General features: G+C 40.3%; 1 protein-coding gene and 1 long non-coding RNA gene across 6 annotated transcripts in view; one reads left to right on the top strand and one right to left on the bottom strand.

Moving 5' to 3' along the window:
* Positions 1–9,344, top strand: part of LOC138761640 (uncharacterized) — a 34,844-nt gene extending 25,500 nt beyond the window's left edge. For all 4 annotated transcript variants that reach the window (XR_011356408.1, XR_011356406.1, XR_011356405.1 and 1 more), the window contains one exon: positions 8,815–9,344. This is a non-coding gene — a long non-coding RNA (uncharacterized lncRNA). The remainder of the gene's footprint in view (positions 1–8,814) is intronic.
* Positions 1–27,224, bottom strand: part of usp40 (ubiquitin specific peptidase 40) — a 217,116-nt gene that overhangs the window by 63,610 nt on the left and 126,282 nt on the right. For both annotated transcript variants that reach the window (XM_069934087.1, XM_069934088.1), the window contains 8 exons: positions 24,217–24,547; positions 22,244–22,325; positions 20,495–20,666; positions 12,377–12,461; positions 10,484–10,554; positions 5,963–6,300; positions 2,410–2,548; positions 408–465 (listed from right to left, as the gene is read on the bottom strand). In XM_069934087.1, the coding sequence (XP_069790188.1) occupies positions 408–465; positions 2,410–2,548; positions 5,963–6,300; positions 10,484–10,554; positions 12,377–12,461; positions 20,495–20,666; positions 22,244–22,325; positions 24,217–24,547 (1,276 nt within the window). The remainder of the gene's footprint in view (positions 1–407; positions 466–2,409; positions 2,549–5,962; positions 6,301–10,483; positions 10,555–12,376; positions 12,462–20,494; positions 20,667–22,243; positions 22,326–24,216; positions 24,548–27,224) is intronic.

The raw sequence follows: 27,224 nt of genomic DNA, 5'->3' as shown, positions 1-27,224 counted from the left end.
CATACCTCTGTCTCAGTTAGTACCACTACTGCTGAAATGTGAATGGATTCATACTGATAACATTTTTGAAAGGTCTCAATAAGAAAAGGAATTTCCATCATTTCCTGAATTTAAGCAACTCAGCATTTTTTAATCAGAGGTATTTTTAAGTGTCACCACACACTTTAGCTAAAATGCAAAATCCTTTAAACAGAATTTAGATAGGAGCAAATACTTTGTTTTACTAGAATATCACACTGGTTCACATAAGATGATGCAAGAGGAAATTAGTCATGATTCCTATTCCTAAACCTTAACTATAGCAGCCCCATCCCCTACTGTTCATAGGTTGGATGCCACAGAGAAATCAATCAGACTGGATCTGTCTGGGGCAAGAAAGTACCCTTGCCTACAAAAATATCCCTTACCTTTTACATCTTTCAGTTTCAGCTTTTCAATTGCATTAGTCTTAATTTCTGAAACCAACTGAAAGAAAAATAATTGATTTTAATGAATAATTCACATAATGACAACAATATTATAGAATCTTAACATGGTAAAATTACACAAGATGCTTCCAAGGAGTGGTATCAGACACGATTTGACCCCATACAATTTCATACACTAAAAAAGGTGATGAAAAGGCTGCCCAAAAATGGATCATTTAAAGAGCATCATAAAGGTTATCATGAGATCATTTTTATTGCTATTATCATTTCAGTGAGACAGGGTATTATATTTTGCTTAACAAGGACTGTTTTTGCCTGATGCACCTGTTTCACAGGAACTTAAGATATAGTGGTAACTATGCAACTGGTTCAATTATAAATTTTGGCTTAAATAACAGAATCTCAAACTGTCGTTCAGCTCAGTGAGGGAAATAAAATACAAACCTACTTAAATGTTCAGAATGAATTAAGGAAGCTTCACTACTCAAGTTACTAGTATTACAGTTTAATTCTAAAACTATCAAGTCTTTGCTGATAGTCATAGATTCATACAGCATGGAACAAGCCATTCAGCCTAACTTGACATTCTGGGTTAGTTTGCATTTGGTCCAGATCCTTTCAAGTCTTTCCAATCCATATCTGTCCAAATTGCTATTAATTATGGAGTTTAAGTCACCAGGTCAGAATGTCAGTTGCATGGCAAATTGGCTAATAAAAGAAAATGAGTAGTCACCTGGCCCCTTCTGTCTTCCCTACCATTCATCATGATCATGGGTAATCATTTACCTCGGAGTTACTTTCTTGTACTTGCGCCAAATTTTCCAACTACCTTAACATCAAAAAGAGCCACTGATCTCTTTTTTGAACAGACCCAGCTACTGAGCCCCATGGCCCTCTTGGGTAGATAATTCCAAAGATTCACCCTACACTGAAACACTCCAGTTAAGGGAAATGCTTCTCCTCATCTACCTTGACAAGCTACCCCAAGAATTTTGTGCTTTCATTCTTCTGAACTCAACCATTGAGCTGTGTTTGATTAATCTCACCTCATACAGCAAACCCACTGCTCCAAGAATCAATTTGGTTGCCTCCTGTAATGCAGGTATATACTTCCTTATGTAAGAAGGATGTACACCATATTCTAAATGCAGTTGCACTTCCATATATAATTGCCTCCATATTTCAGTTGTAGCAGCATCAAAGTCTGAGTATTCATTGGCAGGTGGTTCACCTCTTAATTTCCTACAAACATTTTACCATCTACTAAGCAGAAGTCAACAATGTGGTGGAAGTATCTCTATTTGCCTGGATGATATACCTCTGTGCTCTTCTCCGAATACAGGTATACCCCGCTTTACAAAACTAGAGCGTTCCTGCAGAACCTTTCATAAGCCAAAAGGGCATAAAGTGAAGAAGTGATTACCATTGATTTCTATGGGAAAAAACTTTTGAGTGTTCCCAGACTCAAAAAAAAACTATCAAATTATACCAAATAACACATAAAACCTAAAATAACACTTACATGTAGTAAAAGCAGGAATGATAAATATACAGTCTATATAAAGTAGAAATAGCATGTGTACAGTGTTACCAGAATCAAGAAGACAGCAAGTTTTGACAGCCCCACCAGCCACTTTTTCGTAAAAAACGAACACAGGTTTCCACATAAAAGCGAATTTGCATAAAGCAAATATTCGTAAAGCGGGTTACACCTGTATTTCTCCAAACATAATCAAAGCATGACTATAATGTGCATCATGTACTGATGGAACTTGCCAAGACATCCTTGACAGCTATTCTCAATCCTACAGTCTCTATCACCCAGTAGAACACAAGTAGCAGATTCATGGAAAAACTTGCCAGGCCTTCCTCCATGCCACATATCTCCTTGTGCCTTTCAGAGAATGTAAATAAATATTGTCCTCATTTTACTCATTGCTTTAATTGGAAGCAGCTTTAAAAGAACCAGAATAATACTTACCATCTCCATAGTAACTGATAGGGTCATTACTACCCTTTCAGTTTGCGGTATTTCCTCACCACAGTAATTCTTGATCTGTAGCCAACTACGATCAGTCTGTGTTGTTAAATTTACAACAATATCATTGGGACAAGGAACACTGCAAAGATAATGGAGAGTATGTTCCATTAAATGTACAGAGATTTATTTGAATATTAAACAAGGAATCATTTGCAATATTTTTTTCTTCTTTCATGCTATATGACAAAGTGTTACATTAATCAATGTTTGTTTCAAAAATGCCATTGCAAAGACAGAATTTCAAATTTCTGTCGAATAAGGGAGTAGCAAAACTATACTGTAGAGCTTTGGATAATAGATGAACATCCAGTAGATACTAATCGCTTACTTCCCTTTCAGGGATTTAAGCAAGTAAATGTCATTTTTTAAACATAGCAAGTCTAGAAGGATTATACTAAAGAAATTGATTATTTGGAAAAAGATTTGCAGAGAAATACTTCTGATGAAAAAAGGAAAAGTTTATTAAGTAAATTTTATTATAATACGATCCAGACTTATAGAAGTGAAAAACTAATTGAGAGAACTAAACAAAAGTATTATGAATTGGGAGAAAGAGCACAAAGTTTTACCTTGGCAAGTGAAGGCAGAACAAACCTCTGGAAAATCAATACTATTAAAAACAATTCTATTACCTATAAACCTGAAGCAATAAATGATTCATTTAAGGATTTTTATTTAATTTATATAGATCCCAGTTTAATGGTGATAAGGTTAATATTGATAATTTTTTGCCTCAAATTAGTTTAGCTACCTTGAATTATCAAGATCAAAAAGATTTAGATGCTCCATTTACAACAAGAGAAATTAGTGAGGTTTTAGTTCTTTTCAAAGTGGTATGTCACCAGGGAATGATGGTTTTCCGCCTGAGTTTTTTAAGAAATTTAATGATTTATTAATACCTCCTTATATACAGGTCACCCCTCCTTTTATATCAAAATAGACCTTCCTTTTTTTATGGATAATCAGTTTTTGAGGATTTGGAGTAGAATAGAGATTAAGAGAATAGAAGACTGCTTTGAAGCTAGTAAATGTATTATTTTTCAATGAATGAAGGAAAAATTTAATATTCAAAATAATACCTTTTTCTGTTATTATCAGGTTAAGGCTTTCTTGGTTGATAAGTTAGGTCATAATTTTATATTACCTAGGCAGAATGAATTAGCATTATTGATATGTAAGGTCGGAATGAATAAGTTCATTTTGATGATGTGTAAATCACTTCAAAAGGAAGCTCCTGTTAGGAATTCACAAATCATAATTAAGATGAATAGATGAAAATGATTGGATGTAATTATGTACAGAAACGATGACAAAAATTATTAATGTTAGGTATCTTTGGCTTGGCTTCGCGGACGAAGATTTATGGAGGGGGTAAAAAGTCCACGTCAGCTGCAGGCTCGTTTGTGGCTGACCAGTCCGATGCGGGACAGGCAGACACGATTGCAGCGGTTGCAAGGGAAAATTGGTTGGTTGGGGTTGGGTTTTTCCTCCTTTGCCTTTTGTCAGTGAGGTGGGCTCTGCGGTCTTCTTCAAAGGAGGCTGCTGCCCGCCAAACTGTGAGGCGCCAAGATGCACGGTTTGAGGCGTTATCAGCCCACTGGCGGTGGTCAATGTGGCAGGCACCAAGAGATTTCTTTAGGCAGTCCTTGTACCTTTTCTTTGGTGCACCTCTGTCACGGTGGCCAGTGGAGAGCTCGCCATATAATACGATCTTGGGAAGGCGATGGTCCTCCATTCTGGAGACGTGACCCATCCAGCGCAGCTGGATCTTCAGCAGCGTGGACTCGATGCTGCCGACCTCTGCCATCTCGAGTACCTCGACGTTAGGGGTGTGAGCGCTCCAATGGATGTTGAGGATGGAGCGGAGACAACGCTGGTGGAAGCGTTCTAGGAGCCGTAGGTGGTGCCGGTAGAGGACCCATGATTCGGAGCCGAACAGGAGTGTGGGTATGACAACGGCTCTGTATACGCTTATCTTTGTGAGGTTTTTCAGTTGGTTGTTTTTCCAGACTCTTTTGTGTAGTCTTCCAAAGGCGCTATTTGCCTTGGCGAGTCTGTTGTCTATCTCATTGTCGATCCTTGCATCTGATGAAATGGTGCAGCCGAGATAGGTAAACTGGTTGACCGTTTTGAGTTTTGTGTGCCCGATGGAGATGTGGGGGGGCTGGTAGTCATGGTGGGGAGCTGGCTGATGGAGGACCTCAGTTTTCTTCAGGCTGACTTCCAGGCCAAACATTTTGGCAGTTTCCGCAAAGCAGGACGTCAAGCGCTGAAGAGCTGGCTCTGAATGGGCAACTAAAGCGGCATCATCTGCAAAGAGTAGTTCGTCCTCACCAAAGCCTTCGACACCGTGAGCAGGAAAGGGCTTTGGCAAATACTAGAGCGCATCGGATGTCCCCCAAAGTTCCTCAACATGATTATCCAACTGCACGAAAACCAACAAGGTCGGGTCAGATACAGCAATGAGCTCTCTGAACCCTTCTCCATTAACAATGGCGTGAAGCAAGGCTGTGTTCTCGCACCAACCCTCTTTTCAATCTTCTTCAGCATGATGCTGAACCAAGCCATGAAAGACCCCAACAATGAAGACGCTGTTTACATCCGGTACCGCACGGATGGCAGTCTCTTCAATCTGAGGCGCCTGCAAGCTCACACCAAGACACAAGAGAAACTTGTCCGTGAACTACTCTTTGCAGATGAATGTTAGGTATAGACTGGTTCAATATAACCGTTTGCATCAATTATACTTAACTCCTCAAAAAATTTTAAAATGGAACCGAATATTATCAGATTTATTTTTTTGATGTGGTCAGGAAGTTGGTTTGTTTTTCCATTCCACTTGGATGTGTCCTAGAGTAAAATCTTTAGGTTAGAGTTAAGTAATTTTTTGGAGAAATTATTAAGGGTTGAACTCCCACAGGATGTTATTTTTATTGGGTAATGTTAAAGTGGTTAGACTGAAATTAAGATCAACTATGTATCAAATTGAATTTTTATGACAAGCTTCAGTTGTTTCTAGGAAGTGCTTAGCTATTACTTGGAAATCAGATACAAATGGCATTCTGAATTGTGTACTTGTATTCCACTTGAGAAAATAACGTACAATTTACATAATAAGTATCTTTAAAAAAAAATATGGAGTCCAAACTTACAACATGTTGGTTTGAAAATTTGAAGGACTCTCTAAAAGCCCACCCTGTTGGAAACCCATATTAGTATTGAGATTTTATTTTTTGACATTCTCCAAACTCTTTTTTCCTTTCTTTGATATATTTTGTGGGGGAGAGTGGGTGGGTGGGGGTGAGAGGGGAAGGGAGGGAGGGATGGGGGAGGGGGGTCTTATATACCCACACACACATGTGTATTTTCTCTTGTAGATTTATTGAATATGTATACATGGATATGGTTTTAAAATTCTTAAATAAAATATTCAAAAATAAAACATAGCAAGTCTGATTTGTTTTAGCATTGATAAAATCTCTCAGAGTCTTACCGCAGGCCATGGTATTTCTGGTCTGTTGCTAACATGGAATCATCATCCTTAAGCTTTAGTTCTGCAAGGGTTTTGCGTACATCTTCATTGTCATATGCAACCCAGTTTGAAGTCATTTGGTTCTCCACTTTCCTGTAATAAAGTATTAGCTCCTCTGGAGAAATTCCTGTTGCCAATGCTACAGTTTCTTGAACTGAACTGAGCAGCATGTTCCGGGTAAACACCTTTTGTATCTCACTGAACTGTATGGTTTCAGATTTGTCCTTCGTACTTGGATACAGTATTTTAAGTAATAAAGGCTCAAACTCCACACCCATTTGAATCTCCACACCACAAACCTGGTAACAGAATAGTTGAGAGAAAATACTATGAAGTGAGACCTTTAAATTACATTGCAAACTAAATCTGCTATATCTATATCATTACGGAAAACATCAGTGGAGGTAGAGAAGCAAAAGAAATATGCAAGTTAAAGAAATAAAGAATAAATGAAATTAACAAGCAAGTCAAGGACAATAGTCAGTAAAAATGGAAATATTCACATCATGTATGTTTCAGATCTCTTTTATACTAGTAGCACACACACATTTACACACATATGGGTGTGTCAAATGTACAAGCACTGCAACCACACCAGCTTTCTGTCCTCAATGGTCATCTAGAGCTACAAGTTGCAAGGCATTTTATCTTCCTTCCACATTTCCACACTGACCTATCTGTCCTCAGCCTCCTCCATTGCCAGGGTGAAGGCCACATGCAGACTTGAAGAACAGCACATTCCACCTTCATAGCCAAAGGCTTGAACATTGAATTCTCCATTTTCAGGCAATCTGCTGCCCCCGTCTCTCACTCTCTTTCTGGTCTATCCAGGTCCTCTCATGCATCCTCTTTCCAACCCACCACCCAGCCCAGCTTCCTGTTAGCCACTTTCATCTCCCTTCCCTACCTGGTTCTACCTGCTCATCACCCACAAACTCAACACACTGATTCCCCTTTCCCTTCTCCCATACTGCCCACCATCCCTTTCTTATCTGGTTCCTTTCTTATCAGATTCCATCTGCAGCCCTTTGCTGCCTTCCCATCACCTCCCAATCACTATTGCTCACTCTATTTTTCCTTCCCCCACCTGTCCATCTGCCAATTAACCCCTTCTCACCTGGGTCCACCTCCAGCTTACCAGCTTTGACCACCCCCCTCCTCCCACTTCTTACTAGCTATCTTCCCATAACTCTTTCATTCCAGCTTAAAGGGTCTCAACCTGAAACATTGACTGACCATTTCCCTCCATTTGTTCTTCCAGCAACTTGTCTTTTGCACAAGCTGTGTGCTAGTTTTAAATTTCTTTTCTTTCTTTTTCTTTGGCTTGGCTTCGCGGACGAAGATTTATGGAGGGGCATGTCCACGTCTGCTGCAGGCTTGTTGGTGACTGATAAGTCTGATGCGGGATAGGCAGGCACGGCTGCAGCGGTTGCAAGGGAAAATTGGTTGGTTGGGGTTGGGTGTTGGGTTTTTCCTCCTTTGTCTTTTGTCAGTGAGGTGGGCTCAAAGGAGGTTGCTGCCCGCCGAACTGAGGCGCCAAGATGCACGGTTGGAGGTGATATCAGCCCACTGGCGGTGGTCAATGTGGCAGGCACCAAGTGATTTGTTTAAGCAGTCCTTGTCCCTCTTCTTTGGTGCACCTCTGTCTCGGTGGCCAGTGGAGAGCTCGCCATAGAACACGATCTTGGGAAGGCAATGGTCCTCCATTCTGGAGACGTGACCCACCCAGCGCAGTTGGGTCTTCAGCAGCATGGATTCAATGCTTGCAGACTCTGCCAGCTCGAGTACTTCGATGTTGGTGATGAAGTCATTCCAATGAATGTGGAGGATGGAGCAGAGACAGCGCTGATGGAAGCGTTCTAGGAGCCGTAGGTGATGCCGGTAGAGGACCCATGATTCGGAGCTGAACAGCTGTACACGCTGATCTTTGTGTGTTTCTTCAGGTGGTTGTTTTTCCAGACTCTTTTGTGTAGTCTTCCAAAGGTGCTATTTTCCTTGGCGAGTCTGTTGTCTATCTCTTTGTCGATCCTTGCATCCGATGAAATGGTGCAGCCGAGGTAGGTAAACTGGTTGACCGTTTTGAGTTCAGTGTGCCCGATGGAGATGTGGGGGGGCTGGTGATCATGGTGGGGAGCTGGCTGATGGAGGACGTGAAGCAAGGCTGTGTTCTCGCACCAACCCTCTTTTCAATCTTCTTCAGCATGATGCTGAAACAAGCCATGAAAGATCTCAACAATGAAGACGCTGTTTACATCCAGTACCGCACGGATGGCAGTCTCTTCAATCTGAGACGCCTGCAAGCTCACACCAAGACACAAGAGCAACTTGTCCGTGAACTACTCTTTGCAGACGATGCCGCTTTAGTTGCCCATTCAGAGCCAGCTCTCCAGAGCTTGACGTCCTGACTTGCGGAAACTGCCAAAATGTTTGGCCTAGAAGTCAGCCTGAAGAAAACGGAGGTCCTCCATCAGCCAGCTCCCCACCATGACTACCAGTTTTAAATACACAGCAAATAATCATATCAGATGCTACATTCAGAATTTTGTAAGCATTATAAATGCTCAATATAATATATATATGATTAACTGTTATCAATGATGGTCCTAAATATTGAGCATTGACTCCAAAGGAACAAAGCAAATATTGAACAAAATACTACAATGGTGCTCTGGATGTCAGCAGTGCATTAACAATAACATGCGAATGTATCCATGTGAAAGTTGTGAGTTATGATTAGAAATGAGGGAATTCAGTCAGATGTATCATTTTCAAAGTAAATGTTGAACAATCTCTATTTTTGTCCTCTTGTACAGATATATGATGCCACTCAGGGCCGCCCAAAACACCAGGGACGATTTTCCAGCATCTTGACCAACACTTAGATCTCAGCAAGCACTTGGCTTTCTAAAATCTGACCCCCTCTGTCTGCATGTAATTAAAACTGGGACCATACTAGAAGTGAATTATTTGGGGATGTCTTGAGATTGCTTATTGTAGTGAGAATGCAAGTTTTAATTTATTGACAAAAGTAGAGAAGCAGAGAGCTTGTATATACTGATGATTCCACAAGGCTAAAGCTGATTATGAAGAACAACAACAACTCCTCATTTGGTAAAGACTATTAACCACTGGGTTAGGGACACAACCACATATAAAGAATCCCAAGAAACATCCTAAGAAACATGGAAAGTTTGTTCGAATGTTCCGGAAAGCTGGAAATTTGTCTGTATAAATATGAAACGTAAACCATACTGACGTGAGACTAGCTACGTGTGGCAGTGTCTCGCTGTAATGGAGTTCTCGCTTTTTACAAAGCAATAATAAAGCACGGTGAAATCTGTAACCATATTTGTTTGTGAAGTAATTTTGGGTCCATTTTCACAGTGATTGACTGAACAATACTATAGGATGGTTTCAGTGGGTTAAACTGCATTTACCATCAAATGGTAGGAGCATTATTATAGAAAAATACTCAAATTTATCCTATGCTACAATCATAGGTAACTTTATTTAAGATAAAGGAAAATTGGGATTCATCCCAAGATAAATGAGAACTAAGGATACTGATCATTGATTTATCAGCACAAGCATGGATACTGATCCATTTCAATGTTTGAGGATTATGATAGAGAGGTACCATGTTAGCAGAAAAGATCAAGGGACCCAGAAAATTAGTGAAAGGGATGGGGCATGGATGGGAGGTTATGGAACAGAGGAGAAAATAGAGAGGGCAGAAACATGTGGAAAGAAGATTTAAGAGTAGACTCAAATCTCTAGACTGCAAAGGTATTTGAATTAACAAGAATTCATGAAAAGGAAATATATAGAAGCAAGCCATGAATGAAACAATTTCCTTTCAAAATTAGGGCTGTGTTTCTTTTCACAAGTGGAAGTCTCAAACACTCTCGCCATAATTTTAAGGAAATTAGTTGGAGATTATATAACAAATCCCAAGGAGGCCAATGAAATCGCAGTTCAGGCATCAACAGAATAGGCATACAACAGGCTTGAGGGTCTGTATGTCTTGTTCCTGCTCCAATTTAGCATGGTCAGAGATATCACATTCAGACACGCTAGGAAAAAGTGGGGTGACAGGAAGAATCAAGACTTGCAACATCCTATAAGTAAAATTTACATTGATCTCCAAATCTTTTTATTTAACCTTCCTCACCATTACCTTGGGCATCATGAATCCCCAGTCCAGAATGATGATAAAACTTTCCCAAATTCAACATCAAGCTGGCAATCTCAAATAGAAAGGCCGTTGAACAAATGGTGTGGAGAAGCCCTAGTGCAACGCATGCTTTCCTGAAATATGCTGAGGACCAGCATCAAGCTATTCAATATATGACACTAAAACAAAATAGAAAATGTACTGTCTCTCCAGGACCAGCAACTGTCACACCTTGATGAGCACAAAATAATGTTGACAAACATATAGAATAGGAAAATTATATCAATCACAAATAAATAGTTCATTACCTTGTGTCCATCCCAAACAAAAAGCATTACTCCATCTGTAATGCCCAGGCTGTGCAGAGAGATGTGATCCTCTGGATTGAGAAGGAAAGACACTACAATCAGTTCTCTTCTTGGAATGCAATTAAAATTGGTCAATCATAAAATCGCCATAGGACAGCAGTTGCAGGAATTATTCAAAGATAATTATCAAACTTGGAAAGGCAATCATTGAAAATATACCATATTTGATGGCATAAAAGACCCATGGCATACAAGCCATATTTAGAAGGGAATATTAATATTTTTTTAATGTACTGACAGGTAAGCAGTTAATATTATTGAAATATAGCTACAGTATAGCAGAAAAAAACTTGGACAAAACATGCTACTAGGACAACAGGAAAAATCTTTTTAATAATAATACTGCTATAACTTACAAGATAAAACAAAAGCAGCTTAGCTATAGCAGAAAACATTTCATAAAAACAAACTGCCACTGGTCCCACTCTCTCCCAGCTGCCTGCTGTCCGTCCCTGTGCTGATCCCACTGCCCTGCTCTATCCTGGGAGTGGAGGGAGAAGCGGGGTGGTGGGATTAGTGTGGGGACAGGTGACAGGCTGTTGGGGGTGGGGGGGTAGAGCGGGCCACCGGGAGAGTCTTCCAACAGCCCTCCACCAAGAGTAGCAAAACCATGCCTCATTGACATATAATGTGCGGTTCGCAGAAGTATGTTAGCTGAGACAGGAATCATCCAAGCTGGTGCTCACAATGGTAGTTTTAGTGGGTGTGACTTGCGATTGCTTGATTGTGGCTTGTGTGGTGACACCAGACTCTCACCTAGGCGCTGGCCACCTGCCCTTCTGAGCTCCCAATGTCCCAGTCATCCTCTCATCCAAATTCCCAATGCCCCAAACATGAACCTAACACCTGGTCCCCCTCGCCCATCCAAATTCCCGACGCCCCGGCCACTTTCCCATCTGAGATCCCCCGAAGGACCAAACTTGTATTTACTACCCAGCCCCAGCCAACTGCCCACTCATCTGAGTTTCCCACCCGAACATGGACCTATCAATATCAACAAAATATTTGGTATGTATATGTGTACTTTTTGATGATCAAAACTAATACAAATTAGCAGTTAAAAACTACATGAAAATAAAAATATGATTATGTATGTTTATTTCTTAAAATTTATATAATGTTTTGTAACAAAATGTGCATGTAAGAGCAAAAAGGTGTATGTAAGATTTTCTTCATGTATTGCAGCTCTCAAACATCTGAAGTTTATTGCATGTAGCTCTTACATTAAGTTTGACCACCCCTGGCTTAAACTGTAGGTTTTTTTAAAAAAAGTAGATCAGGCTATAATTCTGTAAGTCCTGGGGTTCTACAGCTTTCTTGGTCTTGTTCTGCATTATGCCACCATGGTCAAACTTTACTGATAATGGTCATTAATTAGACAGGATATTTTAGGCCCAAAAAGTATACAAATGTAATGGTTGTTAGCGAAAGTAATGATTCTGCACAATTACAACCCAAAGAGTCTACAGAAGTTTAGTGAGGAATATTTGGAAGGGTGAATAGAGATAAAGTTGATAATATGGTCAATGCTGCAATGTTGGGATCTTCAAACTGTTTTATCCTGGGAAGCAATTAATTGAGCTCAGATCAGATGAACATTCTGATAATCAACTAAAAAAGAGAATGAATTTTTTTTAAATCAACTTTCTCCAAAAACAATAAACCAAGTAGGATACATTGAACATTAATTTAAATGTGAATCACAAGACCCAAAGATACACTTATTTTCCAAGTTGTCCAACTTAGGGATAGGGTTAACAGTAACGGCAGTGGTAAGCTTGGAAAAACAGAGTAATTGTGTAGACAACTCACTTTTTAATAATTATTCCTTACCATTAAAAGTCTCATAAAGATGAAGGCCAGCTGGGAATTGCTTGGCAAGAGTGATCACCATATCGCCCTTCCAGAATTCCAAATGCTGCAATGAAAGGTACTCGAGTAACTTGCTAACAATAGTAATTGTATACAGATCATCTGTTCTTTGTAACAAATGTACTGCTAAATTTCTGAAGAGGAATACCTACCCTCTGGTACATTTATGACTTTTGGAATACCTAAAAGGAACACAAGCAAGCAAGAGAGAACAAGCGCAAATGAGAGAAATGGAGTGAGCAAACCTAAAAGAATGGGTAGCCATGGCAAAGAGGAAAAATGCAAAAAACAAAGTCAACAAAAGAAAGCCCAAGTCAAACAGGTATTTGCAAAAACATTAATTCCTCCAGCACTTTTCACAAAATTAGGGGGTTCAGATCACTTTACACCAAATTAAAGAGGTGGTATACTTTGGAACTTGGGCAGTTCCTTTATGCCTTCATATTTACTGGGAGCGTTGTTTACATAAATTGCAAATAATTATTGAAGACTCTTTCCATCCAGCACACAATATTTTTGACCCACTACCATCAAGGAGGTAAGGAGCATCAAAATCAGGATTGCCAGGCCAGGAAATAGTTTCTTCCCACAGGCTGTGAGATTGATGAACAGTATAATGTAACTGAGTAAATCATCGCAAAATATTTATATTTATTTTAAAGAACAGGTTGCACCTCTCTTATCCAGTGGCCTGTGTTCTGGCACGCTTGAATCTGTCGTCGTTAGTACAAACAGCATGGGACTCGAAACTTGGTCCCAATTGCTGGCGCTGTAAAGGCATTGCGCTAACCATGCCACTAATAGTATTTATTTCCTGTTTTAAGCTTTGTTCTAACTTTGTTATGTTTACATAGGGAGCTCCCTTAAGAGTCAATTTCTGTTTTCCAGCATTTCCTGTGGTCCAGCAATGGCCAGGTCCCAATGTCGCTGGATTAAGAGGTACAACCTCTATGGATGTGATTATCATGTAGTGTGTATGTGTGTGCACCAACTATATGGTCCAGCTATACCGTAATGATGGGTTACACCTTAATCCCAGAAGGACCAGTGTCCTGGCGGCAGCATTTACAAGGGCCGTCGGTGGGGGGGTGGGGGTTTAAACTTGTATGGTTGGGGACAGGGTTTTAAGTTAGGCAGGACAGCAGGGAGAGGGTTTGTAGGCTAAGGAAAGAGGCATGTTTAAATAATTTGAGGGAGGTACAGCAGGAAGTAGTAAAAAAATGTTGTAGTGACAAATGTGAGAATGGTAGAGAGGAGGATAGACAGAAGGTAGGATATAGAAGATCCCTGAGATGTATTTATTTCAATGCGAGGAGCGTAGTAAGGATGCTGGATGAGCTAAAGGTGTGGATTGACACATGGCATTATGATGTTGTGGCCATTAGTGAGATGTGGTTGAAGGAAGGTTCTGACTGGCAGTTAAATGTTCCAGGATTTAGCTGCTTTAGATGTGATAGAGTTGGTGGATTAAGAGGGGGTGGTGTGGCATGACTTGTCAGGGAGGATATTACAGCAGTCCTGAGGCAAGATCGAGGGATGCAATGTGGGTAGAACTGAAAAATAAAAAGGGCGAGGTTACTATTATGGGGGTATATTATAGGCCTCCAAATGGAGAAATGGAATTAGAAGAGCAATGTGCAAGGAAATAGGTGAGATGTGCAGTAGAAATAGGGTGCTGTTGGTTGGGGATTTCAATTTTCCAAAAATAGATTGGGAAAAGCAGTCAGTAAAAGGGCAGGATAGCTTAGTATTTATGCATTGTGTTCAGGATTGCTTTTTGCAGCAATATGTTGAGACACCAATAGAGGGGAAGCAGTGTTAGATCTGTTGTTTGGAAATGAAATGGGGCAGGTGATGGAGGTGAGTGTTGGGAGAGAACTTCGGATCTAGTGATCATGGGTTCATTAGATTTAGCTTAATGATGGAAAGGGATAGGTCGGGTCCGAGGTTGAAGGTCTTCAAGTGGGGGAAGGCCAGATTTGGAGAAATGAGAAGGGATTTGCAGAGAGTTGTGTGGGCTGATCTTTTTGCTGGGAAGGATGTAGAGGAAATTTGGGGGGCATTTAGGGGTGAGATTTTGAGAGTACAGGATCTTTATGTTCCAGTCAGGCCGAAAGGGAAGACTAAAGGTTCGAGGGAGCCATGGTTTTCTTGTGAAATTAAGAAGTTGGTTCGGGACAAGAGGGAGGCCTATACTAAATATAAAAAACAAGGGATTGAGGAGATGTATGCTCGTTACTTAGATTGCAGGAAGAACCTTGAGGGAAATTAGAAAGGCAAAAAGAAGGTATGAGGCGTTCATAGCTAATAAGGTGAAGGTGAATCCTAAGGGTTTTTACAGATATGTGAACAGTAAAAGGAGGGTTAAGGATAGAATAGGTCCACTGGATGATGGGACCGGTGAACTATGTAAGGAACCGTATGAGATGGGAGAAATATTGAACAATTTTTTCTCGTCTGTATTCATGAGGGAAAGGGACATTGGGCTATATGAGATAAGAGAGGCAAAGGGCTTAGTTATGGAGAGGATAGGGATTAGTAAAACGAGGGTTTTGGAGCTTCTAGGGTCAATTAAGCTGGATGTCTCCTGGTCCTGATGGGATTTTTTCCAGGACTTTAAGGGAGGTCAGGGAACAAATAGTCTGGGCACTGACAGTGATTTTTCAAAGATCACTGGAGGAGGGGGTGGTACCAGAGGATTGGAGGGTTGCAAATGTAGTTCCGTTGTTTAAAAAAGGCATTAGGTGTAGGCCAAGTAATTATCAGCCAGTAAGTTTGATTTCGGAGGTTGGGAAGATTTTGGAGGGTATTCTTCGAGATAGTATATACGCATATCTGGATAGGCAGGGATTGATTAGGGGCACCCAGCATGGGTTTGTAAAAGGAAAGTCATGTTTGATGAACCTTGTTGAGTTTTTTGAGCAAGTGACAAAAAAGGTGGATGAAGGTAGAGCGGTTGATGTAATCTATTTGGATTTTAGTAAGGCTTTTGATAACGTTCCGCATGGAGGGTTAATAAGAAAGGTTCAGTCACTGGGAATTAGCAGAGAGTTTGTGACATGGGTTCAGAGGTGGCTGGAAGATAGACGGCAGAGAGTCATTGTGGACAACTGTCTGTCAGGTTGGAAGCCTGTGACAAGCGGGGTACCTCAGGGATCGGTGCTGGGTTCCTTGTTGTTTATCATTTATATTAATGATTTAGAGGAGGGTATGGTTAACTGGGTAAGCAAATATGCAGATGATACGAAAATAGGAGGAGTGGTGGATAATGAGGTAGATTTTCTTGGATTACAGAAGGATTTGGTTTGTTTGGAAGAGTGGGCTGAAAGAAGGCAGATGGAATTCAATGTAGACAAGAGCGAGGTGTTGCATTTTGGTAAAAATAACCAGAATAGGACATATACAGTTAAGGGGAGGGCATTGAGGCAATGGTACAGAGTTTACTGAAGGTGGATTCCCATGTAGACAGGGTGGTTAAGAAGGCATATGGCATGCTGTCCTTCGTAAATCATAGTATAGAGTATAGGAGCTGGGAAGTGATGCTGTGGCTGTTTAAGGCATTGGTGAGGCCAGGTTTGGAGTACTGTGCTCAGTTCTGGTCTCCAAATTATAGAAAGGATATAGATAAGGTGGAGAGGGTGCAAAGAAGGTTTACAAGGATGTTGCCTGGCTTACAGCATCTGGATACAGGGAGAGATTAAGGAGACTGGGACTTTATTCACTGGAACATAGACGACTTAGAGGGGACTTGATAGAGGTATTTAAAATTATGAAAGGAATAGATAGACTAGACATAAACACTCTTTCCCCTGACGGCAGGGGAGGTTGGAACAAGAGGACATGAGATAAGGGTAAGGGGGCAAAACTTTAGGAGAAATATTAGAGGATGCTTTTTCACTCAGCGAGTGGTGGCAGAATGGAATGATCTTCCAAATGAGATAGTTGAGGCAGGGTCCCTTCTGTCATTTAAGAGATGAAGGGAGGTGAAGGGGTTGGAGGATTATGGGCGGAGAGTGGGAGGGTTGGGCTAGTGCAGTTGTTCTAGTGATCCGGTGCCGACTCGAAGGGCCGACATGGGCTGTTTCCATGCCGTAAACGGTCATATGGTACAGTATGTCACATACTCTCATTTTTCAGTTCATTTTCATTTGTGTGAGACTGTCAGATTAAGAAAACCTTGCAGACTTTGGAGTGTTTGTGAAGCTGAGCTGGCAGGCTGAATTAGGAACGTGTTCCTAAATTGGATGCATATGAAGAGAAACAAGGCAGTAACCCAAAAACCCAGGCGCAGAGACCATGTGACCAACAGATTAAGACTGAATACACAGTTTTGTTCGCCATTTTAAGGAGTCAACAGAGGAGCAAACAGGTCTTGGAAGAAATATTGTGCTGGGTTGGCCTCATGTGTAGTTATAAACAATCTGTCTGATTTCCTCCCATCTGTTATGGAGGAATGAGAAGAGTACTTTCTGACCAAAAAGAGCGAAGGTCATTTTTGTTTGGCTGACCCAAGGAAAGGGTTCTGAAGACAGCAGAAATACTGTGCTTGAATGGTGACCTGAATGGGAGTCACTTGAGTTCAGCTGACCCACGAAAAGGATTCTGGAGGCTTTGTGAGCATCACTTGCTTCATGTCCCCCTCGACAAGAAGAGGGGAGCATTGGTTGTCTAAAAAGGACATTTTGCTGTAAGTGCCTCAACAAGGGTTTGTGAGTAATAAACATTCTGACGCCCTCAGTACCTTCCACCCACTTCATGAACTGCTAATTTCATTTAAAGCCTACGTGTTGCATTGCATCCATCTAACACCTGGGTGTCTCATTCACCTAAAGCCTGCGTGTCACATCAATTTCAACCCTACGTGTCATCAGTTAATTTCTGAACCTGAACTTGTGTCTTCAGCTGTCGTGGCTTGGGGTATTCCCTCACACACCAGTGTATTTGCGAATAGTTGGGGATTAAGTTAGACAAGTTAGTTAAATTAGATAAAGTGTTATATTAGGGTTTATTCATAATTAAAAATATTATTTTACTCATTTCTATTGCTGCTGTCTGATACGTAGCAAGTATATGTACAGTCAAATGATAATAAACTTGATATTATTTTGTCATTATGCAAGACCTCATTGTCTAACCTCCTTATACCTGTATGTGGGCAATATCCAATCACTATAGATTCTCAGTATAAGGCATCCAAGTTGAAATTCTGGAGAATTGCAGATTTAGGGGCAACTTGATTAAAATTTATAAAATAGCAAAAATAGGTGTTCTGTTGATGTTATTCCAATTGTAGATTACTAGGAACAAGTGTTCGCAATTTTAACTTGTATGAAGCTGCATTCACATTAAAGCTGAGGAACTTTTTCTCAGAGAATAGCAAACACCTGAAACAGACTCCCAATTTAATGCAGTCAAAGATGGATTACTTCAACTATTACCCAGTTTCTATCTGAAAAAAAAACCTTTAAAAAATATAGGTACTGCAGAGAATTCACAGTTATTTACTTGGTTATTAATTAGTTGGGTCAAAATTCAATTTGCCATGTTAGGCCAATTCATTCTTGACAGCACTTTAATTTTTTTGGGTTAAGTCAAACCTGTTGCTGTTAAATCCACTTCTCATGGGGTTACCTCTGTTGCATTTCCTTTATGCGGCTGTCCAACTCGTATGAACTGTGCGCGCTGAGTTCTAAAGTCATTGCTCTTTTCTATTATTTTGAATCCTAATGTGTGAATCAGGAAGCTTACTTATGTGCACTAGAACGTATAGAGCACACATGTCAAACTCAGGCCCGCGGGCCAAATTTGGCCCGCAAGATCATATCAAATATGTATTCGAGCTGGCCTGCTGGCCGCCGCGCTAGTATTAGTGCATGCACAGCTAATACTACAAATCCCAGAATGCTTTGCAAATGTGTTGGTGCCGGCCCATCAGCCCGCTAATCACCCCCAACTCCTCTCTTTACTTTCATTAGCATCTGCGACCTGTCGCCCAACTCACATGTAATAAACCCCTTACGGAAAATGGCCAAACGAAAGACAGAAAACAGGACCTTTCAAGACAGGTGGGAGGCAGACTATATGTTCATTATTTTAAAAGACAAACCTGTTTGTCATTGAAGCAAGTTGTTATTTTTTTGACTTGTTGGCTTGTAAAAAAAATATATTTAAAAGGAGCTTAAAGGCTATAGAGAAATATTATTTATTGAATATTTAATTTCTCATTTGTTAATGCTTCTTCTGGAAAGAGTTTAACCAAAACTATTATTAAACATTTATTTTAATAAGAAAAAGTTTAACATTACATATGTTGAAAGAAGAGAAAACATGCAGATGTTGTTGAAAATTTTCAATAAATATTTAGTTTGGCCCACGACATAGTCCAAGTTTTTAATTTTGGCCCTCTGTGAATTTGAGTTTGACACCCCTGGTATAGAGCAAACATCCTTTAATTTGTTGTGCTCGAATTTAATAAATTTAATAAAGAGTGCATGTTTTTCAGGCCCTGTTCTTATACACTGGTGCAAAACTCCTTCATGTACTATTAATAAAATTTACTTGTTAAAATAACGTCAAAAACTTTTTTTTGTAATCTTCTTAAATTGTGTCTAAAAATTACATTCAAGATGTATTCTTTAAAAAGCTCTTAAATATATATATTATTTGTCTGTAATGAAGGATTTAAGTTGACTAGTAAAAATTCAGACGGGGAAAATAAGAATATTTTAAAATTCAAAATCAGAATTGATTGCCATTAGCATTGTTTTGCAACAGCATTACAAATGCAAGTATTACTATAATTACAGTTTTTAAATAAATTAGTACAAAGAGGAAGTGAGGTAGTGCCTCTGGTTCATTGTCCATTCACAAATCTGGTGGCAGAGGTGAAGAAACTGCCTTTGTATCGTTGGTTTTTTATCGTCAGGCTCCTGCTCTTTCTTCCTGATGTTATCAGTATGAAGAGGCATGGCCCTGGGAGTTGAGGGTCCTTGCGGTTAGAGGCTGCTTTCTTGAGACAGTGCTTCTTAAAGATGTCCTTAATGGAGTGAAGGCTGATACCCATGATGGTGCTGGCCAAGTTCACAATCCTCTGTAGTCTTTCCCTGTCCTGCGCATTGGCACTTCCAATCCAGACAGTGATGCAACCAGTCAGCATGCTCTCCATGGTACATCTGCAGAAATTAGCAAGAGTTTTTGGTAACATACCAAATCTCCTCAAACTCCTCACGAAATATGGCCGTTGACAAGCCTTCCTCGTGATTGCATCAACGTGGAGTCCCCAGGATAGATCTTCAGAGATCCTGACAGCCAAGAATTTGAAGTTTTTAAACCCTTTCCATTGCTGACCCCTCGATGAGGACTGGTTTGTATTCTCCTGATTTGCCCCTCCTGAAGTTCACAATCAGTTCCTTAGCTTTGATAATGTTGAGTGCAGGGTTGTTGTTGTGACATCAGTCAACTAGCTGATCCATCTCCCTCCTGTGTTTCCTCATTGCCGTCCGTGAATCTGCCGATGACCGAGGAATCAGTGGCAAATTTATAGATGGCATTTGAATTGTACCTAACCACATAGTCACAAGTTTAGTAGTGGGCTATGAATACATCCTTGAGGTGCACCTGTGTCGATCGTCAGTGAAGAGGAGACATTTACGATTCATACGGACTGTGGTCTTCTGGTGCAGAGGGAGATACAGAGTCCCAGGTTTTGAAGCTTGTTGACCAGTACTGAAAGCATGATAATGTTCAAAGCTTCACACACTGGGATTAAAAATAATAGAAAAGAGCAGTTACCTTAGAACTCGGTGTACACAGTTCACATCAGTTGGTGAGCCGCAATTCAGTCATTTGTTAAAGTGTCTTAATGGATGGAGGAAGGACAGTTCATCTGACTTTCAAAAGGGAACTGGATAAAATTGGTTAAAGAGCCAAGAGTGGGACTAATTAGAGAACACTTTCTAAAGTCATGCACAGGTGTGATAAGCTGAACACCTTCTCTTCTGCCCCACAAGTCTCATGTGCAATAATCTGATAGAATTACCTGTAAATACTGTACATCACTGACATTACCAAGGCACTTACCTGGAAAATAGTCTGTGTGAGATCACCAACTGTTTTCCTCCTGTCTATGGTTATTGTCAACACACTGTCCTTCTGGGAGGAAACAGGTTGTAAGGCACCATTTTCAAACTTGTACTTGGGACCCAAGTGGAGTTGGATTTCAATATTATTGACTGCTGAATCAAATTCTGCTCTGGATTTGAAATGGCATAAATAAAGACCATCAATTTAAAAAATAAATAAAATACAAGTAGTGAGAGGGCTAGTTTTGCTTTATCAACAATTTCTCCTCACACTTGATTTGAACCAGACTGAATGTATTTCAGATTGAGAAACTGAATGTCACTTAAGAAATCAGATCATTCAATTTTGCTTGATCTGCAACTAAACTACAGTACCTGGCTTAAACACCCCAGTTCAAAAATAAAATATAACGGATTGGATCACAAAACTAACGTCCTGGCTTTCTTAAAGAGCCTGCAAAGCAGCAACCTCAGAATCCAGACATAATCTCGAGTAAGGAAGAGTTAATTAACTGGGATTGTTTTTGTCAAAATTGTTGCAAAAAAATTAAATCCAAGTGACCAGAATGCCAAGTTTCCAAAACAAGGTGCTTATGTAGAGTCAAGAAGCAGGCTGAGTATAAGGGGTCAACTGAGTGGGACCCAGATGAACAAAGATTTTTTAAAAAGTGTTGAGTATATAACTGTGGAATTCCCTACCTCAAGAACTGCTGTCATTCACATTGACTTAAGGCTGAAGTTGACAGATTTTTAGGGCAATAAGGTAATTAGAACAAATGAGGGTGAAGCATAAAGTCAGCCATGATTTTACTCGATTGTAGAGTAGGCCGGGGGTCCCAGACATTATAATGCAAGGCAAATTTGACTGGTTTTCCCATCAATTTTGTTCCACAAAAGGAAACCCACTTGTTGAAGATATTTTTTTGCTCAGAAATAAAAGAACTTAGTTAACCCATAATAGTCCTTAGCTACTAGTTCATCAATAAGAATAACCTTATGTGCATTAGGGATAACTTTACAGAGTTTGAGAGACTCAACATGTAACAACTAGTGCTCAGAAATAATGGCTGAACAATGCTATTCCAAAGCATAACTGCTTAGCTACAATTACATCTGAAATATTGTATAGATAGCTACAGTGGCCAAAGGTATCCATCATCACTTGAAAATGGATTACAGCTACATTTCTTGATCAACTAGAACTCAAAATGATTAAAATCCTCTCTAATCATGTTTATTAATAAAACAGCAGCATTTCTATTAATCACTCATTAATTTTCTTTCAGGGTTTTTAATCAAAGTGAGACCAAACTATTAATAGGACATTAGTCTGCTTCTCACGAATGATTGAAATTTTTTTTTTGCATAGACTTATTAGCAAGGAGTGTGAGCATAATTTACTCTGAAATCGAATGTGCTGTTTATAATGGATTTACTGTCTACTCTTTATTCAAACCAATTTATTGTGAACAAAGGTTTAATGAATTCAATTAATGTTTTAATTCGGAGCGTAACAGCGTCACAAGGCTATGAATCCATTGCTCACTATTTTTCTTACTTCAGACTCTTCCGCCTTGCTGGACAAGCCTGCCGAATATAGCCAGTGTTCACAAAGTGATATTTTTAGTTCTTGAACTGACTGCAATTATACTTATTTTTGATATTTAATTTGTTTCTGAGGTAAAATATACTCTGCCAAGCAGTCAATGAATAGAACAAATCTTGTTATTCCTAATACAGAAATTACCTTTGTCTTTGAAGGTTCGCATCTAGCTGGGCCATCTCTTCTAGCAAGTTGGCCGGTACTTTATACTTTGAATTTCCTTTGGCTATGGAAATAAAAATGAAACAAAATGTTTTACTGAAGGAACAAAAACAGGCTAATAAAAACCACAGCATTAAATTTAAAACTTACACCACTGTTGTAAATAAATAATACAGGTTTACAGCACAGATGGAGATCATTTAATTACTGTTCCAGTTCAACTAAATGAAGCTCAAACAAATTCTCTACCCCATTCTTTCTTATATCCTTGTACCTTTGCTGAAAATATCCAATGCTCATTGCGTCAATGATAATCATCATGAAGTAGTTTGCTCAGTGACGACTTGCAGAAAGGAGACAGCAATTAAAGGTTCAAATTAACTGCCATTTTCTGCACTCTGGCAACTTAACGGTAAATTTGGTATAAGGATCAACACAGTCACCATGAAGATGGCGATTGCTGTACTGCAAATTGTCAAAATATATTTTCTGTTTCAGAATAATTAGCAGATGCAATGTTATATTTTTAAAATACCATATTCTGCATTAACCACAGGCTAGGATCAAATCATGTACATGTTGATGAATTAAAGTCAGATGAGATGTAATGACTGTATGGTTATTTAGCAAGACACCACAGGTTTGATACATGCTGAGACCCCAGTCTACAATTCAGGCTTTAAATAAATACACTTGTAAACTTGCTGTTTACTAATATTGAGTCAAGATTTCACAGATTGAACATTATCCCACTTAAATTAAGCTTAGATTAGCCCAACACAGAAAAGGATGTCCAAATGTATGCTGCTGTTTTCACAGCTCAGAAAGTACAGTATAACAGGACACGTCACTGGTTATATTTCTTGTTTATATCCACCTTGACACTGTCACATTATCTCAAAACAACCAGAAGTTCAAACAGCAGTAAATTGTGGTTATTTGGTTACACCTATCATAGGGAACTGACACATTTCCGAAACTTACACCAGCAATGCCAGCAAGTCATCTAAAAGCCAAAGGGAAGGTGACCATTCAGCCCCATTCTCAGCTGCCAGAAGTAGAGCTGATTAGCTTGTTTAGAGCACTCATTGGGTGAACACATGTTAAGAACCTAGCATAGAAACAGGCCATTCTGATCTGAACAGACCTATTATTCTGCCTTGACCCCGGACTATATTACTCTGTACTTTTCCCATCCATATACCTGTTTAAATTTTTCTTAAATGTCAAAATTCATCCTGCATTTACCAATTCAGCTGGTAGCTCGTTCCATTCTCTCACCACTCTCACTGTGAAGAAGTTTCCCCTTAAACTTTTCCCCTTTCACCCTTAACCCATTTCCTCTGGTTTGTATCTCACCCAACCTCAGAGGAAAATGCCTGCTTGCATTTACCATATCTATACCCTTCAAAATTTTGTTCCCTTGATCAAATCTCCCCTCATTCTTCTACACTCCAGGGAATAAAATCCTAACCAGTTTACCTTTCCCTGTAACTCCTTCATGTCCTGGCCACATTCTTGTAAATATCCTCTGCAGTCTTTCCATCTTATTTCTGTAGTTAGGTGAACAAAATTGCATGCAATACTCCAAATTTGGACTCCCAATGTCTTCTACAACTTGACCACAACATCCCAACTCCTATACTCAATACTTTGATTTATGAAGGCCAATGTGCCAAAATCTCTCTTTACTACCCAATCAATCTGTGATCCCACTTTCAGGGAATTATGTATATGAATTCCCAGATCCTTCTGATCTAACGCACTTCTTAGCATCCTACCGTTTACAATGTATGTCTGACCTTGTGAGGATAAGACCTCATAAGAGGTGTAAGATGCTTAATACACCTAAAACAGATAATCAGGACAGCAGAATTCTTATCATCTTAAGAATCACTAGCCAATTAAGATACTGTCAAATAAAATAATTATAATTAATCTCCAGTATACTGTACCCTGGTCTGGTCGCTGCAGTTGAGATTTCCTGTAAAACAGCATGTAGGCACACTCCTTGCCCTGAAATTGATTTTCAATGTCTTTCTCCTGGATAGGCCGCACTTGAGAATCATCAAAGTCAAACCAATGAACTTCTGAAGTAGGTGTTCTAGGCTGTGATCCCCCTTCTTCCTTCCCATGTTCATAGCTGCCTTTGGAATTTTCTGCCTGTGCTTTACTGACTTGGGATTTATTGATTTGTTGCCCTTGGTAACCATGATCAACCTGTTTCAGAGCAACCCGTGTTCCACCTGCTTTTAGCAGAAACATGTCAGGATGACTCTCCAGAAACTGGAATAAAAGAGGACAGGTTAGAGTGGACCTCCATGTCAAAACCAGCTGCACTACAATTTAGTACCTAATGGACATAGGCAGGGTGAAGAACAATATTTTTAGGGGAGTCACATGATGCAGAAGGGGTAGGCACGAATCTCAGAGCTCCAGAAATACCAAGTGAAAATAGTCGGAAAACAACCAGAAGAATGATAGAAAAGTGGAAAAAAACTGACTGGAAGATTAAACCTAATAGAAATGGGGAAGAAAGAAAGGCAATCCAGAAAGAAATAGCAAAGCCAACACACCACGACCACCAGGAGAAGCAGCGATGTGGTAAAGAAAATGAGAAGAAAAGAACGACCTACCTCAAAGAGCTGCCGAATCGGAAGATAACAGAACCCACTCGTCAGCGGGCCCAGGGAAGATTACAGGCATTGGTATGGGAGAGCGATTCCTACACGTCAAAGTGAGACCAGTGGGTGGTGACAGGAACGGGTCAAAAGTGGTGGCAACAGGTAGGGCGTAGTAGAGAGGCCTTGCCTGTGACCTCAGAGCAGCCCTGTGAACAGTGGAAACAACAAGGCGATGGTGGCAGCTGTGAGAGCCGCTGCAGCGGCAGCGGTGAAAGTTGTGGCAGCAGCATCAGCGGCAGCGATTAGCCCCGTGGGCGACAGCAAGAGTGAGTTGAAGGTGGTGGAGGAGGCAGGTGACTCTGATCCTGTACCAAGAGGCAGGGGTGTAGGAACAGGCAATGTCTTGGGAATGGCCTTGCCTGCAACCTGAGTGCAGCAGAGGCGACGAGGTGGCAGCAGTAGCAGAGAGACCAGCAACGATGGCAGTGACAGTGGTAGCAGACAGAGGCGGAGAGCGCTCAACCAGGAGGTCTGTCGTCACAGGCGAGAGGGAGGGGGCTCGGAGCCCTCCGTGAAAAGCATCATGAAGGCAAAGGAGATGGTGATCGAAAGGCTGAAGAATGTATCAAAAGATTTCACATTAGAGATATGGGAATTCAGAAGGGCCAAGGGGGAAGTACCTAGAAGGGGGAAGATGATGAGGACAGTTTAGAAAAGTTAGAGAATAATAGAGATGCTGAGGTAAAGGACAGGAAAAAGATTTGGGATAGGCTAAATATGCTATAAAATTTTAATAGGAGAAATAATATAAAAATTGTAGAGCTTAAGGAGGGGAAAGATGCCATTGTGTTTTTTAAAGAGTGGATCCTAAGATATTGTGAAGGTGGGGGGGGGAGAGGAACTTCAGGTGGAGGAAGACCTGACTAGATGGAAACTCTGCCCATAATGTTAGTGGGCAGAGTTAACTGTGTAAAAACGAAGGTGATGCCAAGTCAACAATATCTTTCAAACACTGCCCATTTCATTGGCCCAGTGCTTCTTTAAGATGCTTAATGGATATGTCAGAAACTTTTTGTGGAATAGTAAGGTGTCTAGAGTCTCATAGAGAAGTTGACATGGCAATATGAATTGGGGGGGGGCTTAAAACTCTCAGCCAAAATACTTCTGGGAGTCCCAGGCGAGGTTTATCGCCTCCTTTTTTGAGGGAGGGGGTCCCCCTTCTTTGGCACAAATTGGGTTACATGCGATAGGGGAAAAAACATAGCAGGAGAATTTATATACAAATGGGACATTAAATTATTATTTTTTTAAAACAGATAACCCCCATATTAAAATATGTGTGCCAACGTGAGAAAGAATAAATCGATGTATTAGATTGAAGGTTGGGATATCTCCTAAAACACCCTTGATCCAGAACAATTTAATACCCATGACTCTGGGCAATATGATCCTGGATACTTGATGCCAGAAAGGGATCAGGTGTATCGAGGACTGTTATCATCAAGGGCAGCTCATGTCATTCAAGCAGTTGAAGACCAAATACAAGACTTTCCTAAGGGACAAACTGGAACCAATACTGACCCTGTAGTGACATGGAGATTCTAATTTGAAATGGGAATGTGTGCAAATTTATCTCTAAAATGTATTCCATATTCAAAAGTGAGGGCCTGAAGCCGGGGTTACATTGCTCAAGGGAAAGATGGGAGTTGGACTTGGGGATAATGTGACAGAGTATATAGAGGTGTTTTAGAGATAAATTGGGAAAGGATTGTTGGAGCTGGTCACACACAAACACTTTAAAACACTGAATTTTTGCAGGAGCTTTTGCAAGAGTGCTCATAGGCATGATGGACTGTTGTTTGCAAAAGGCAACAAATGTAACAACATGCAGTACCAACTTTGTCTGGAAAAGAGCATTTACTGTCTGGAAGGTCATGTGATCTCTGCAGGCAGAGAGCAGAAAAAAAAGCAGGCTTTGTTCTCAGAGAGGAGGGAGAGAGAGAGAGAGACAGACATCGGTTCCAGAGGGACAAGCTGGCAAGCTTTGGAAGACGGCCTGGTCAAGGGAGAGGACTAGCTGTCCGGTGATTCCCTTGGAATAGGAGAAACAGAAAGGAACTCTGTGGTGACCTGAAACAAGAAAAACTCTCTCTCTGAAAACCAACAAGAACCCTTCTGAGTGGTAACCATTTACCTGTTAAGCACTAAAGCCCAGTGAACTTTGTTAATAACTTCTGTGCACAGTACAAGAATTGCCTGCAACCAGTGAGATTGGACTGTGAACCAAAGAACTTTGCTGAACTTACACACACATTACACACATGTACACTTAGCATTAG

The sequence above is a fragment of the Narcine bancroftii genome, chromosome 4 (assembly GCF_036971445.1).
Source record: "Narcine bancroftii isolate sNarBan1 chromosome 4, sNarBan1.hap1, whole genome shotgun sequence".
NCBI classification, from domain to species: Eukaryota; Metazoa; Chordata; class Chondrichthyes; order Torpediniformes; family Narcinidae; genus Narcine; species Narcine bancroftii.
Note: the sequence above shows the minus strand (reverse complement) of the source record. Positions and strands in the feature narration are given on the sequence as shown.